The sequence below is a fragment of the Phodopus roborovskii genome, unplaced genomic scaffold (assembly GCF_943737965.1).
Source record: "Phodopus roborovskii unplaced genomic scaffold, PHOROB, whole genome shotgun sequence".
Lineage (NCBI taxonomy): Eukaryota > Metazoa > Chordata > Mammalia > Rodentia > Cricetidae > Phodopus > Phodopus roborovskii.
Window position 1 is genome coordinate 22,106,651 of NW_026126480.1, and position 16,709 is coordinate 22,123,359.

General features: G+C 43.9%; 1 protein-coding gene across 6 annotated transcripts in view; it reads left to right on the top strand.

Moving 5' to 3' along the window:
* The window catches only part of Tead1 (TEA domain transcription factor 1), a 216,949-nt gene that overhangs the window by 147,727 nt on the left and 52,513 nt on the right, over window positions 1-16,709 (top strand). For 4 of the 6 annotated variants that reach the window (XM_051192703.1, XM_051192705.1, XM_051192704.1 and 1 more), the window contains exons 3-5: window positions 12,174-12,238; window positions 14,673-14,735; window positions 14,825-14,887. In XM_051192703.1, coding sequence (XP_051048660.1) covers window positions 12,174-12,238; window positions 14,673-14,735; window positions 14,825-14,887 — 191 coding nt within the window. The remainder of the gene's footprint in view (window positions 1-12,173; window positions 12,239-14,672; window positions 14,736-14,824; window positions 14,888-16,709) is intronic. The other 2 variants (XM_051192702.1, XM_051192701.1) reach the window with 2 other exon arrangements.

The window sequence follows — 16,709 nt, forward strand, 5'->3', positions numbered from 1 at the left end:
AAGTTACTGTTGAGCAGATGTGGACCACAGGGCTAGGGAAGACAGCATCCAAAAGGTACGAGGTATAAGGATGTATCAGGGAAGTGTGTGCACAGAGTGGCAGGTGAGAAGGCCAAAGGTGGTGTGCACACACAGCCTCTTACATTTTTGTTTTCTTTTGCAAGGTGGGGGGTTATGTATGGTGCCTGGGTAATTAGAAATGTAAGATATATAAAAACGACCAACTCTCTTGGAGAGGTGATGTATTTTAATGTGATTGGTCACTATCTTAACATGAAAGGACATTTTCCAAGCCAATGCTTTCCCTATACCTTGGCCTCACAGGGGCGAACTTAGGAGACATCATCACAGAGTTTGTGTCCCCGACTGTTCTTCAGCAAGACTCCTCCTCCCACCTAAATTGGTCTGATGCCAGCACTATAGACCATTTTGCTTCAATCTAGGACTCTTTTGAGGGTGGACTATTCCTTATTCCAGAGTGTGTATCTCATGGTTTTGTTGATATATGAGATCTGCAATGGTGGGGGAATGTCTCCTGTCCTGTGAAGGCCTCACTACATGGACAGCAACTGAGACCTTCTCTGTATTGTTGTGGGTGGTGTGCAGAGACCACTTACAATGGAGCCTATGTAATTCAGTCCATTTCTTGGTTGTCCCGTTCTATGATTTTGTTCCTTTGAACATTTTGTAACGGTTGTGGGAGATGATGGGCTTTTTCAGAACAGTTGGTGGAAATTAAGCAGTAATGAGCTTGGGAAACAAACACTGGATTCACACTCCTTGAAGGAAGTTTAGAACTCGATTTGTAGCTTCTGTACAATGGGAATTGGGTAAAAGGGGTCGCTGTGTGCACAGATAGAGCTTTGCATGGTACTGTCATGTGGGCAGGCACCCAGCAAGCTTGTGTGACTCTGCCATTTAGCTTAACCCCCAATTTCAGATTCTTCAGTTTGAGTGCTTTTTAAAAAGTACTGCTTGAGCCAGGTTTAATCTCAGCACTTGGGAGGCAGAGGTAGGTGAATCTCAATTGAGTTCAAAACCAGCCTGGTCTACAAAGCGAGTTCCAGGACAGCCAGGACTGTTGTTATACAGAGAAACCCTATATCAGAAAAACAAAACAAAACAAAACACAAACAACAAATACTGCTTGAAAAGCATTATTAAGTAGTAGGCATTTTTGTTTGACATGCTTTCTAAGCATCAGGTGATCATGCGTGAAGCTCATTTTTATTTAAGACTTTTGTGACTCACTTTTGTGTAACTCTTGTTCAGTAGCTTAGACATTGTTTACTGATTCTTCTGGGGAGTTAATATTTTCACACAAGAACTATGTTGTGGAGTTTCTGCTGTTTGACATTCTTCCTGCCTGGCCACACAGAGGTGACTTTAAAAAAAAAAAAAAAAAAAAAAAAAAAAAACTGTCACAATTTATAAGGTATTTGGACATGCTCAGCTGAGGCAGCAGTTGTTTCTCAAGGCAGAGTTTTTCTCTAGCTCTGGCTATCCTGAATGAAACTGTCCTATAGATCCACCTGCCTCTGCCCCCTGAGGGCTAGGATTAAAGGCATGCCACCCAGTCCTTCTGGTTCTTAGCCTCCTCTAAGAACTATCTGTCTACTATTTTATCCAACAAAAAAGAGCTGTTTTATTTTTACAGTTTGTGTCGTTTATGTAATTATTTTGTGTGGGTACTCTTGTTACCTTTCAGGCATGGAATTCAGAGGATACTTTGTGAGTCTTGGCGATTGAACCCCCAAGCAAAGCATGCCATCTCACAGACTAGAAGAATCCATTTTAAATGAAAAGATCAATAACATGGGAGTTGGCTTATACCAGATGGTGGTGTCCTGGACAGAGCACCTTTGTAACCCCCAGAAGAGCTTTCTGTATAAATAGATTCAGACTTTAGAAGCACATGCCAGTGCACTGGCTTTACTTGACAGGGAGAGGCCTACACTAAGGTGCCAGAGCCTTCCCACTGTGGTTGCTAACACATGCTGCAGACCCTCAGAGATCAGAGACCATGCTGTTTGCACAGCATCACAGTTGTTCAGATTAAGTTACTCAGAGTCTCCAGGATTTACAGTCATGTCTTCATTGGAGGGAGGATCTCCGTGAGTTAGTCTGGTCTATATAGCAAGTTCCTGGCCAGCCAGGGCTTCATAGTGAGACCTTGTTTTCAAGAGAGAGGAAGAGGGGTGGGGAAGGAGGGAGAGGAGAAGAAAAGAAGCAAGCAAGCTGGGGTAGAGAGAGGGTGGTCCTGTCCACATGAAACACTGAGTGTAGCTCCAGCACTGGAAGAAGACACACCCAGAATTGTGGATCAGTGCGTCAGTAAAGAGTCTCTGTGAGGACCTGCAGTTCTTAGCACTTCACATGTGTGGATTTCACACTTCTCTAGGGCCAAATAATTAATAAACAGACAGAGTGTTCTTAGCAAAGTTTTTCATTAACGGGGCTTTCCTAGGTTAATGTTGAGATTAGCTCTCCTTTTGGACTAGGTCCCTATTTCTGTGGCAGGTGGGTGGGGCATGAAGAAGGAAGGAGCGTGTGGTGGCCACAGTGGTGGCAGTATTAGATATCAGAGCTTAGGTCTGGAAAAGCGTACATCTCTGAAACTGTGAACAGTGTTAGAGATCAGAGCCCAATCCTGGAAAACTACATCTCTGAAATTGTGAACGATAACACTTTTGAGATCAGGTGATAATGGTTGTGCTTCCCAGCTTCCAAGATCCTTTAGTTTTCTTCCTTTTGTTCTTCCTCACACAAAAAGAGAAGAGCTGATTCATTTAACTAGTAAAAAAATAGGTATTGACACGTGCAATTGGAAGGTGCCAAATATGGGGTCAGAAGGAAGTAAGTGGGCTCTCCGTGGAGTGAGCTCTGTTATAGGAAGTGAAGAAAGCAGACTCACCAGGGATGTGCTTCATACTTTAGGATACAAAGGAATAAACTACTGGCTTCGTTTCTATTCCTTTAGACCACCTGGAGGAATATGGAGGTTGGGATGCATGGTGATGAGTAGGAGTTGCAAGCAAAAGAGGAGGGAAAGAATGTTGTAGGAGAATGGCTACACAGTGGCCTAGACAGAGATATAGAAAGCAGAACTGTAGTGTGAGGAAGTCTCTCCTCTTCCCCCCCCCCCCCAAATTCTTGAGCAGTAGGAGATCCCTGCTCAGGAATGTTCTGAGGAATTGTATTTCCCTCATAATAGTCATAGGAAGGATATACTTGCTACTTTTCACATGGCTCTTTTAAAATACCTACCTAAAACAATTTAGTGGATGAAGGATTTATGTAGCTCCTGGTTCAGGGATACAGTCCATCGTGAAGGGTGGCATAGTGGCAAGAATGCCTCAGGACTGATGCTCCTTAATGGTACTGACCAGGAAGTGGGATTGGGCTATAATCTCATGTCCCTCCTTCCCCATCAGCCCACTTCCTTTAATGAGACCCTGCTGCCTCCCAGACATCATCATCAATTGGGGACCAAGTGTTAATGGCATTTGCCTGTTGTCTTACTTTCAAACCATTAACAGAACTGAGCATAAACAGATGTGGGCCTGAAAAAAAAGATGAGTTGAAAGGGACCATCAGATCTATCTCTGTTCTAAAACTCCTGGTCAGGAGTCCGTTCAGATTGCTGCAGAGTTTAAAGCAACAGGTTGAGACTCCAGTTAACCCTATGCACATTGTGGGCATGTGGGATGCCAAGATAGTGAAGATGCTGGGTGCCTTTTGGAAGCCTCCCATGTGTAAGTTAGGCACTTGTAATACAGCCACGCTCTGGGCAGTGACCAGGCACACCAGAAGTGAAGAAGAGCTATAGGACCAGGACCAGGGAGACATGTTGGTTTCTGTGCTGCTTTCCTGGTGACAGTCAAGCCATCATTCGTCTTGCACACTAAGCTGCTTGTTCCTCACGTCTCATTTTGCTTTGTAATCCCGTGGTCTTCCTTGAGCAATCCCCCCACCCCCTAGCACCATGACCTGTGTGTTTCAGATGAGGTGGACCTGGACAAATTTTGACTGATAATCTGCCCTAGTTTCATGGGTCACTGTAATAAATCACTCTGACAAAAGATAAAGGAGAAAATTATTAGCTCATCGTTCCAGGTTTTAGTTCAGGGATGTCAGGATGGCAAGAACTTCAAACAGCTAATCCCATCACTTTATTTCTCACAGTCATACCCCACAGGCCAACCCAGAGTAGACAGATCCTCATTGAGATTCTCTTCCTGGGGAGCTCAGGGTTTGGTCAAGCGGACGGGGATAGTGAAGCTATAACTTTAAAATGGTTTCATGGACCAGGAGCTGGATATATATTTTGATGGTAAAGTAAATGAAATGATGGTAGAAGGGTACCATGGGAAAAAAAAATAAGTGGGGGGGGGGAAGACTATAGTGACCCACTATAGGACATCCCACTAAAGCTATTAATTTATGCTGGAGGCAGCAGAGACATTGAAGATCTTGATGCTGTGGATTGTCTATCCCAGAACCATATTGTTAAGTCACAGTGGCCACTGAGGTATGGACAATGGCTTGAAGCACAGGTGGACTATTAAAGCTAGCACTGTCCTCTTGCGGATTAAGAAGATAAACGAGTGGTATATCTTCATTGCTTCATGGAGAATTAGCCATTAGAAAATATACCCACTGGGTGGTAATGGCCACATGCCTTTAATCCCAGTACTTTGGAGGCAGAGGCAGGTGGACCTCTATTGCATGGGAAATAAGATTCTTGAACACAATATAAGCTGATGTTTATTTGGGGAGAAATTACTTACACCAGAAACCTTTACAGGTTCCTGCTCCGGATGTCCCCGGATGCTCTCTGTGTCAGACCAGGAAGTAAGACCTGGGAGCCCAAACCTAGAACCCACAGGTCACATCTGCACCTGTCTCCATGCACCAGTGGGCATGGTCAGTGCAACAGGTGTGGGCAGGCGGGGTGGGTATATCACTGCAGATCTCTGTGAGTTTGAGGCCAACCTGGTCTACAGAGTGAGTTCCAGGACAGCCAAAGCTATAAAGAGAAACCCTGTCTTGAAAAGCATACAAACATAAACAAACAAAAAAACAAACAAAAGACCATCATTTTTACTTATTTTTCTAAAGTGTAGATTGTATGTATGCAGAATCAGAACTGTCACATTCAACAAAGCCTGAGCCATTTTTACCTGTTCCCCTGCATATTCTGTGTACATGTATTATAAGCTATCTTACCCCAGTGATGAAGATACTTTATGGGGCTGTCACTTGATAATGCTATCCAGGTGGTGGACTGATGACAATCCCGGGAAGCTAGAATTTGAGTTATTACGAGGCACATTACTGAGATTTCTAGGGAGACCTGAACTTCTGACCAACCAGCTGTTCTCCTGTGCCCCTGAGTGAAGAGACCCCTCATCTCAGGAAACCACCACCAGTTCCTTTAGCTCAGGAACATGCAGTCCTAACCTCTGACAACCTAGAAAGGTGCCCTGGCCTTTCCTGGTGATTTTCCATGTTGGCATTGGGTTTTGGTCAATGATTTATATTGGGGATTAACTGAGACAGTAGCCTGGCTATTTCCTGCTTGACTGTGCCCAGGGACTGATTGAAATGCTCCTTTTCATGAAGTCACCCTCTGACACTGACCCTGTATCCCTCCCATGGAGACAGCCATGTTATCTGTTCGTGCCTATCTATGGCCTGCTTCGGTACACTGAGCAGAAATCCAGCTTGGCCCCATGCGCCTGTGGAGCTTCCTGTTTGGTATGTCCTGTTTAGGCATTTGGACGTGGACGCCTCATAGCCACAAGGAGACTGGGCACCATGTAAGCACACAGTAGGACCACCCAGCCAGGTCCTCCTTGGAGAGTCTCTAAACATACACTCCTAGGTGGCATTGCTTTACCCTTGTCTTGCCTGTGCTCCATCAAATATGCCCACTCTGGTTTGACCAGTATGTGTCTCCTGTTCTGGGCCTCCCCCACTCCTCACTATGCCAGGGCAGGTTGCAGTGGTGGTAGTGGCTAATTATTAACCCTTAATGTTAGTAAAGCAAGACCAATGACTGCCTCCTCTGGCCAGGGCCACAGATGCATTCCCACCCCCACCCCCGACCTCTGTTAAGCTGGTGACACTTGGTTCCTGCAGTGTTCCCCTACTCCTGTGCCTTTCAATTGTTAGTTTTTATATTCTAGGTTAGCTTTCACTCTCTAAGATGGACTCTGGCTTAATGAGAAGATGTTAATACCATCTTGTCTGAGAAGATCCTTCGTGAACCTCCTCTCCGCTAGTGTTGGAAGGCAGAGCCTCCATCTAACCCTCCCTTCCCTCATCTCATAGCTGTGGTACTGTTGGAAGGCTTCTTACTGCTTCTTCCCTCTTTTTCTTGGCTTTATGGTGATGGTCTGTGAGCACATTTGGTTTTAGGGCTGTTTATGTCTCAGGCGAGGGCACGGAGCTGCTGGGTAGGGCAGGCAGGGAAGACAGGAATACTGTCATTTTAAGAGTCAGAGGTATTTAGAGAAGGGGAGGTCTTTGGTGGTCTTGTGCCAGGTCAGAATCCTGGGAAGACGATGTTATCAAAATGGTGGATGGACTCTAGACATTCAGAAATCATGAGAACACTTGTCCACCAGTTACACAGGAACTTCAAAGTGTTCTTAGAGAACAGCCTAGTAATTGATTGCACTTTTGGGGGGGATTTGGGGGTGGTGTATGACTAACCCTATAACTGTACCCATAGATCAATGACTTTCTGATAACAGCATTGGTCAATATGTTATCTTGCATCTGTTCTGTTTCCCATTCTTTTACATAGATGATGGGGGTGGGGGTCCTCACAGCTCCACAATGGGAGGAGAAAGGGCAACAGAGGTTTCCTTCAGTATTGGGCCAGAGCCCCATTCTATACTTCTGAGGCCCTGGGAGCCATGCCTGAAGTTGATTTCTTTATTCTGGCGGTAGCAGGGACACTCCATTCTTCCTATCTTGGGCAATCTGACTCCATTCAATAACAAAGTGGCTCTTACTCTGTTAAAACTGAGTGTCTCTGGGCTACAATTTGTAGCCACAGACCCAGAATTTGCTGTGCCTCAAACACGACCTTGAGGCCACTTTCCTTCACATATACAGCCCACAACCATGTTAACCAATCCCCTCTGGGTTTAGAAGCCCAGTGTGGATGCTTTGCTTTTCAGCAGATTCTCTCCATCTTGTCCGTTAGCAAGAAGGTACACTATGGACAGGAAAAGCTAGAGAGCAGGCCTTTTGTCAAACATTAAATTCAGACATGTAAAGGACTAGGGAGGGTGGCAGGATAAGCTAAGCAGTCCAGGCTGTGTGGGTTGTGACCCTGGGCTCTGACTGTATGAGAAACAACCCTGGTCACAAGGTTTCAAAACAGAGAGGGAGAGTGTGTGTACGTACCCATATGCATACTTGCGTGTACCTCTGTTGGAGTTGTGCCACAAAGTGACATTTAATAATGAAACATGACAGTGCTCTTAGGAGTAGGGATGTGGGAGAATGGGTTTAGCAAACTCAGCAGGTCTTGATGGCCAGTATAGTGTACAAGAGTCCCAGGATCCTTCCTGCTTGATAAGATAAGCTTTTATCTGTCACAGTAGTTAGCATCACTGGCCTGCCAGATTGCCTTTGTCATTCTAGGTAGTAATATGTTCCAGAGAAGCTTTAGATGCCTTCACCTTAAAACAGAATAGCAGGTCTTGGTGGCTGTGGTACTGCATACACCTACAAGATCAGCTCTTGTAAAGTGGAGAAGGATGTTTAGGACTTCAAGGTCACCTTCCTGGGCTACATGAGACTCTTTCTCAAAAAACCTAAACAATCAGGAAGATTAAATATATCCTGACTATCCCTAATAAAGAAAAATCTAGAATGCATTTGAAACTTAGTGGAAAATTCCAGGCCTGACCATATGTGACAGGTTATAGTTAAACCTTGTTGTGCATGTAGTACTTTTAAATGTATTATATTTCCTACGGGCTAGTTGATAAGGGCATATTTATTTTAAACATACATGAATTTCATGTCTAGATTTCATGTCCACAAGATGTTCCATTCATATAATAACCACAATTGTTTCAGATAATGTGTGAAAACTGTGGGAGATGTGTAAAATTAAGTTTCCCTTGTTGGAAGTTCATTTCACAATGTGTTTATAGAAAAGCAAAGAAGAACTAGAGAAGCAAGAATGAACATTTCTAATGGTTAGTGGATGATCAGCAAGAGCAAGAATGAACATTTCTAATGGTTAGTGGATGATCAGCAAGACCCCGGAGTGCGATTGCTGGGTTGTGGTGTCCATCCCAGCTCTTAAATAGGAAACTTACACAGTTCAGCTGAGGGTTGTGGGCTTTATAGACACTGTGCTTTGAGAGACAGTTATTACAGAAGTCTAAGTGGGAGACTATGATGGCTTCGTGGGTAAAAGCAAGGAACTGAGTTTGTATCCCCAGAGCCCATATTTAAAAAAAAAAAAAAAAAAAAAAAAAAAAAGTCAAACCAGGTTTTGCAGCTAGAGTAGAGCAGACATAGGAGAAGTATCTGGCTTCCTGTGAAGCTAACCTTTAGATGAGAAATGCTGAGCTGAGCTTAGGGTTAATGAGAGACCCTGTCTCAAGGCAGTAAAAGGAGATTGTGCTAGTGCAATACGAAAATGTCCTTCTTTGGCCTCTAAATGCAAACACTTGAATCATGTAGCACTCAGAGAAATCCAGACAGTTGGAATGCTACTCTTGTTTCCCAAGTAAGTCAGAATATTTTAAGATTTAGAAATAAATGTAAAAAAGTTTAATAGATTAAACCATACGGTTTCTATTTTGGTTTAAAAGATTTCTATGTATTTGCTATTTTAAATAATTGTTTAAAATAATTTGATCCAGGTAATGGATTAGCCTGTACTTCCAAATTAAACCATATATTACAGTAATTGAGATAGACAGAGAGGGTTGAAATCACAGTTTACAAGCCATATTAGGACATTGCTTGCAAGAGAATTACTCAGGCTTTTATGCATTGTCTTGCACAAAACAGGCTGTTTTAATATGTAAAAGACAGAAATAATTCTGAAGCAGGGCATGAAAGAAAAAAACCCAGGCCTTATAAAGTGGTTTTGTTAGCTGGGTGTAGTGGTTTATCCCAACAGTGAGGAGGCAGAAGCAGGGGGATCTCTTTTGCATTCCAGGACAGCCAAGGGATACATAGAGAAATACCTTGTCTCTAAAATCAAAGCCCCCCCCCAAAAAAAAAGAAGTTCTTGTTCATTTCTGGATACAACAGCAAGAAAAGCTCTTTTCTTATTTTAATGCAAGTTCTCTGTGTAAGCAGGCTGGTATCCCACATGCCCTCCTTAAACTAAGCAATTACTGAAATGACCAGAGGGGCGTGCTCAGTACAGTAAGGGCCTATTGTAGAGGAAGTGGCCTTTAGAATCACTTTCCAGCATGATTAAAGCGCAGTGCCATTTGCATTGGCTCTGGGATCTTGGGTGATTGTGGCTGTCCTAAATAGAGATCTTTGCTCCTTCAACCTGATGCTATGAGAAATCGAAAATCGTTAATGTCAGTTTCATGTCACATCTCTGAACCACAGAAAATAAGCAAGTTTGGGTCAGGAGCCTCTTTTGTGCCACCTGGATGAGGTCCAGGTGAAATTGCATGTTGCACAGAGTCCTGGCCACTCGAACAGCCCTGAATGGCTGCCCAGAGAGGGCCCTGGGCTGGAGGGTGCTTGGCTGATCTATGCTTTGAATTCCATCATTTTTAATGTTTTGAATCCTTGTCTCTATGCTTTGAATTTTATCATTTTCAATGTTTCGAATCTTTGTCTCTATGCTTTGAATTTTATCATTTTTAATGTTTTGAATCCTTGTCTCTATGCTTTGAATTCTATCATTTTCAATGTTTCGAATCTTTGTTACTAAGTCTCCCATGGTTGTTATTCACTGTTTTGTATATAGTTTTGTATTAAGCCTAAATCTTTTCTTTAGACTAAAAGGGGAATTGTAGTGAGGTAGTCCTTCTGTAGCACTGACCACGCCCATTGGGGGGTGGAGCGATGGGCGGAGGTGACCTGAGGAAGGAGGTCGGAGGGGGCCAGGAAGGCGCTCTCTTTCTGGCGTGACTCGGACAGGAGAGGATCGGGTTGAATTTCCTGGTGTTCATCTGTCTAGGTTGTAAGTTATTTCTCCCTGAATAAACATCTATTCGGCCTATTTGTTTATCCTGACCCTTATTTACCGCAATACTCATCCACCAGCTGGAGTCTGTGTCCTTAAGGCTACACAACCTTCCCAGACAGTGCCAGCATTTGGGGACCAAGTATTCAAGCACAAGAGCCTTTGGGGGACATTTCACATTCAAACCAAAGCACCGTTTTCTCATCCCTCTGTGTTCAGCAAGGTCCTTGGTACCCAGGACAGTTTGGATAAGAAGATAATTCTTGAGCTCTTCTGGCGTACCTTGTATCTGGAAAATCAGACACAGAATACAAGCTATGTTGACAGTGTCATGTTAGGGTTAAGGTTAGCTTCCAGCATGCCATGTTAATATGTGCCTTGAAAGTGCTGCAGGGGCCAGGTGGTGATGGCAAACACCTTTAGTCCAACACTTGGAGGCAGAGACAGGAGGATCTAGGTGAGTTTGAAGCCATCCTGGTGTATAGATCAATGACAGCCAAGGCTACAAAGAAAAACTCTGTCTCAACAAAACAAAACAAAAAGATTTTAAAAAGATGCAAGATCTAGCTCAGCAGGGCTAGGAAGCTTATGCCTGATTTATTGGTCTTGCCAAAGGAGTGGATTTTTAAAGGCCACGAAATTCTGAAGCTGGAACAGGTTGAAGTGAGTCACTGGACCACTCTCAGAAGGGTCCATGTTTTCATTCTCAGAGCATTGTTCTTCCACATTATACTGTCTAAAAATTTCAGTTTTCTGACAACATAAGAAGGAAGTTTGGGTGTTTTTTCCTTACCTCAGGGCTATGAAGCTTGGAGAAGGTTGAATCACTCCCCCCTCTATATAGGCATGAGAATAGTTAGCTGCTTGTGCAAAGACCACATTTTGGGGTTTTCTGCTTCCATTCTGTTGAGTTTCTCTTCATTGCTCTACTTGACAGTCATAAGAGGCTCACTCTCCTGTGTCTATAAAAGAGGTGACCACGGGGAGAAGCTTGGGTGAGGAAGAATGACATTGAGAAATAATAAAGACTAAAACAGAACTGAGCTCATTTTCTTCGTGTGTGTGTGTGTGTGTGTGTGTGTGTGTGTGTGTGTGTGTACACCTGACTGTCCTGAAATTTTCTTTCTCTGTACATAAGGTTGGCTTCAGAGATTCTCCTGCCTCTGCCTCATACATGCTGGGATTTAAGGTGTGCACCACCATGTCCATCTATACTGGCATTTCCTTAAAAGATACATTTCAATTGTTGGTGGCTGGGCAAAATGGAAAGTTAAATGATATTTATCTTAATTTCCCTTAGTAAACATTTTTCTCAGTGTGCTGTTTTTCTGTTAGGCATTAACTGGAAAAGCTCCAACTTTGCAATTATGAGTTGCAACACCATACCTGGTTTATATGGTCTAGGGAGGTAGCCCAGGGCTTGGCAAGCACTCCACCAGCCACCCCTTAATTCAAAATTCTGTTTTTCTTTAGGATTTATTTTTATTTGATATATGTGAGTATTCTGCCTGCATGCACTTATTGACATGCACTGTATTCGAGCAGTGTCCATGAAGACCAGAAGAGGGCGTCAGATCCCTTGGGACTGGGGTTCCAGATGATTGTAAACTACCATGTGAGTTCCCTAGAAAGGGAACCTGTGCAAGAGCAGCCACTGCCTTAACCATTGAGCCATCTCTCCAGCTTCTCTGATTTAAAATTCTTGAATCATTCTTGGGCAGTGCTTCTCAACCAGTGGGTCTCTAGCACTTTGGGGTTACATGTCAGATATACTACATATTAGATATTTACATTATGATTCATAACAGTAGCAAAATTATAGTTACAAAGTAGCAACAAAATTATTTTATAGTTAGTCACAACATGAGGAACAATACTAAAGGGCTGCAGCATTAGGAAGGTTGAGAACCACTGTTTTAAGGGTTTTGTTTACTTATCCTTAAGTAGTCTCCTTATTATAAATTCTTCTTTCTTGCAGGTAGAAATGAATTGATAGCCAGATACATCAAACTCAGGACAGGGAAGACAAGGACCAGGAAGCAGGTACAGTACCCGCCTGCAAGGTTTGCATGTCAGCGAATGGCCCGGAGATGTTGGGCTGCCTTGGCTGCTGTGCTTCAGCTCTAGGAGCCCTAGGCCCAGTGCCCTGTAAGGAGTTCGCCCTGTAGGTGTGCTGTGGCTTTTTCCACTCTTACCACTTCTGTGGCCCTAGCACGCACTAGTGTGCTATCATACACACACTGCCAAACCAGTGTCTGAACCTCTCCTTGCTCAGGTGTTTTCAATCCTGCCATCTTGTTTCCACCTCCCTAACATCTGCCAGAGTTGCAGAAGGCTGCAGGTGCACTTACCCTGGCAAGCCAAGACACTTGGAGGTTCTGTGCATTTTAACATCCCGAAACGATTACATAATTGTCATGCTTTCAATGAAGTCACACCAGTGGCCTTTGGCAATGGCCTAAATACGATACTGAGCGATACACTTCCAGGGCACTGTGGCTTCTTTAGCAATGGCCTTTTGTCAGCCTCTGCTGCTGTAACTATAAAGCAGTTACAATCTTTAGATGCTGCAGAACAGGATTGGATATTCTCTTCTGACTCTGGCCAGGGCTCTACGGTCCCTGGTTCTTTTGGACACAAAGCAGCCCATATTTCTGATGTGATCAAGTTCACAATTGGAATGGGTGGGAGAGCAGTCTCTAAAATCAGAAAAAAGAAAACAAAATGACCCATGTAATGGATGGGTCATTGATGGAAAACTTTCTTTCTTTTTCTTTTTTTTTTTTTTTAATTGTTAACCTATGTGGAATGACACAGCACAGAGTTCAGCAGCTGCAGCTAACCAGATGTGGTAGCATATACCTCTAATCTCAGCTACTTGGGAGCCTGAGGCTTCAGGATCTTTTGAACACAGGAGTTCAAGACTGCTCGGGCAGCATTGTGAGAGACCTCATTTCAAAATAATTAAAGGGGGTGAGGGGATAGCTGAGGCCTGAATGCAGCCAACTCACCCGTGTCTCTTTAAGGCTGAGCAGCAGTAGCCCTGTCCCCCCCTTTCCCCAGATCCCCTTTCTGGAGTGTGGATCAGGGGGCTGGGCTGTCCCCCAGAAATGCTGCCTGTGCTGGCTCTGTGCTGAGTCAGCAGAAATGGGTGGCCTCCTGCCAGCACAGAGGCAGGCAGACCCTGTCTGCTGGGGATGCACCCAGCCATGGTCCTCATTGAGTCAGGGCCTCAGACAAGAGTCTGGGTGAAAATGAGTGTCAGCTGGAGCCAGATGGAGGGCTGAAGAGGATGGGGAGCCCTGCTTCTCTGCAAATGGGAAGAAAGCGAATTATTGAAACTCAAAAAACAGCTTTAACCACCAAAAGATCCTTGCTAATGCTGAGTCCTGTTGTCAGAGTCACTGGAGAGTTTGAAATGAGGTAACTGCCAGAGAACCCAGGCCTTAGAACTTATAATGGGAAGGTTCAGAATCTCCCAGTGCAGACAGCAGTGATGAGCTGGCTTTTGGCCAGTGAGTTCTGCTCACTTGTCTGCTGACCCCTTCACTTGGGGCTTTTTAAAGTTTAATCAAGTCCCACTGAAATAGATGCTGGTGTGCCTGCCCAGTGTGTGTCAGAGGCCTACCTGGCTGGGTTTCCACACCCAGCACCATCCTCAGGGTGCCTGTAGGCCCGATTTGGCCACACCTCTCCAGTGTGTTGTTCAGCAAAGCAGAGTGGTTTTTCAACCCAGATTTTTAACTGGCTGGCTGGCCTGGCTGTATTCACACATTTCGTTTTGTAATAATATGCAGATCCACTTGGCACCCAGTTGATTCCCAAAAGAGTAGAAGGATTAAAGAAATTTTAAGGAAGGGGGAAAAAAGAGCTCTGCTAACTGGGTCCCATTTGTCTCGGAGATCTAATTTATGTGTCAGGGTTATTTCAGCAATTGCCACAGCATCTACAGTCCTCCAGGAGATCAGAACACCCCTCCCAGCCTCAGCTGTGATTGTGTAGGACAGGCCAATTTACGGACAGTCCTCTCTAAATTGAGAAAGGGGGATTTTACCTCCCCATACCAAGGCGTAAATATTTTCATATATACCTCTACTCCCGCCTTTTTAATTTCATAAAAAAAAAAAAAAACACTCCTCCCCTCCCCACTAATGGCTCTCCAAATGAGGTTTACCTGGACACTCACCTGTGATCTCTTCAGGTGGGAACAAGGGAAGTGAGCCTGCCCAAGTCACTGCATTGAGGACCCTATGGTTTGTAAAGCTTAAGATCAGTGCTGGGGGCTTGGTGTCTGGCTGGGACTGTATGTTCCTAACTGCAGAGCTTCATTGAGATGCAAATAACCTTCCCCCACCCCGCCCCTCCCAAGGAATAGCTATTTTATATTTGATTTCCTTTTTTTTGTTTGTTTTTTTTTTGTTTTTGTTTTTTCTTGTTTTGTTCCCCCCCCCCCCCCGCATAAACCCGAAAAATGTAGGTGTCTAGTCATATACAGGTCTTAGCAAGAAAGAAAGTTCGAGAAATTCAAGCCGCCATTAAGGTACGTCTGGCTTGCCCAGTTGTAGGGGGCTTTTCATCTCCATGGTTACAGGCTTTTCCTTTGTTTTCCTCCCTTCCCCTACCCTGCAGGTGTCTAGTCACATTCAGGTTCTTGCCAGAAGGAAATCTCGTGATTTTCATTCCAAGCTAAAGGTATGCGCTTTTCTGCTTTTTGGCTCGTGGTTGCTATGCACCTCACTTCCTGTTTTCCATGGTGACTGGTGAATGCCTGGTGCCGGGATTCTTGTAACCTAGCTTCCTAGCATGTGAGGGCTGTTTACATTTCTTTGTGTCTAATCTCTCTGTTTCTGGATTGGCCTCACATTAAACTCCCTGTGTGTGTGAGCGTGTGCGTGTTCCCAGTAACAACGCAATCGCAGCAGAGAGCTGGTCTTGATAACTTCAGCACAGAAACGTGATTAAAAAAACAAAATAAAAATATGCTAATAACCTCCCTGTGGCACTGGGCTATCAATCTGTACCTAGAGAAACAGTTTAAAAAAAAAGGAAAAAGAAAGGGAAAGAAAAAAGAAATCATCTCAAGTTGTGAAATGACTCTATGACACACATTTAGAAATGATTCTAGTTTGGGTTTTTAATGTATTTAAAAAAAAAAAAATACTTACTGTGCTGGAGAGGATGGCTCAGTGGTTAAGAGCACCGGCTGCTCCTCCAGAGAACACAGGTTCAGTTTCCAGCATGTTGGTGGCCAGCTCACAACCGTCTGCAACTCCAGTTCCAGGGGATCTGATGCCATTTTCTGGCCTCATCCACAAAACACACATATACATAAATAACATAAATAACATAAATAATAGTAATCTTAAGGAAATACATTTTCACCTTCACAGATTTTCATCAGCTGTCTTCCACATTGTCTGACATGCTGTGTTTTTTTTTTCTTTTTAAATAGGTCTTTGTAGTAGAGAAGTCTCAACCAGGCATGGTAGCTTATACTGGTGACCCGAATACATAAGAGGCAGAAGCGGGGAGGATTGCTACAAATTCGTAATGGAATACCATCTCAAAAATACAGAAAAGGGATAGAGAGATAAAGAGATCTACCAGTATGGGTCTTGGAGATAACTAAATTCTCAAACTGGTGTGCAGGTTTATGTAGAGCTTTTTCATATGTGCCTCATTTATAACCAAGTACCTTTCACATTCATAAATAAAACTAAGACATTGATAATTTTTTAATTTCTAGTTTCTTTTCCTGCTCTGGAGATTATAGTAAAGCGTGCACGACCTTTATGTCTTTGCGATGCACTCATCCACGGCTTCTGGGAAGGTCTTTAGTTCACAGTAAAAATTAATTTAGGACCATATTGTTGCTATTCTCACACAGCTCCCCTCCCCCAACTCACTCATTACTTTTGTGGTTTTCTTCCACACCAAAACAGTGTTGAACACTGGGACCCCTTCCCCAAAGCCACCAACTTTAAAAAAGCAAACCTTGCCGACTGGCACAGAACTAGGGTAGGAAGGAACGTAGGCTGTGCGCTCTGCAGTGGGCAGCATGCTTGCTCGCTCGCACGTGTGGCTGACGGTGGCTGGCTTTGAGCTGCACTGGCTGAGCAGTTGGAAGGCTAAAGGAACTTTCTAGACCCTGCTTTTTAACCAAAGGTGCTATACTCTCTATGTGGATGTGCTTGCTCAAGTTCTCACTCTGATTCTAGTTTCTCTAGGCTGATGAATTAATGATGTACAAAGAAGTTTATAGATACCAATTTTGTATTTCCATCTGTGATGTGACAAACTATTTCTTCACTATGTGTGTGTTCCCTGGAGGATTATAGGGTGGGGGTGGCCTTGGGGCGGGGGCTGGATGGAAACCTCAGAAGGTGATTAAAACCTGTCTGCCTCAGAAGGGATCCCCTTAAGGTATGAGAAATCACTTGGAGGCTTTTCAACTTTCTGCATACACCTGTATTCAGACAGACATGTGTGTGTGTGTATTATATTTGTTCCTAAA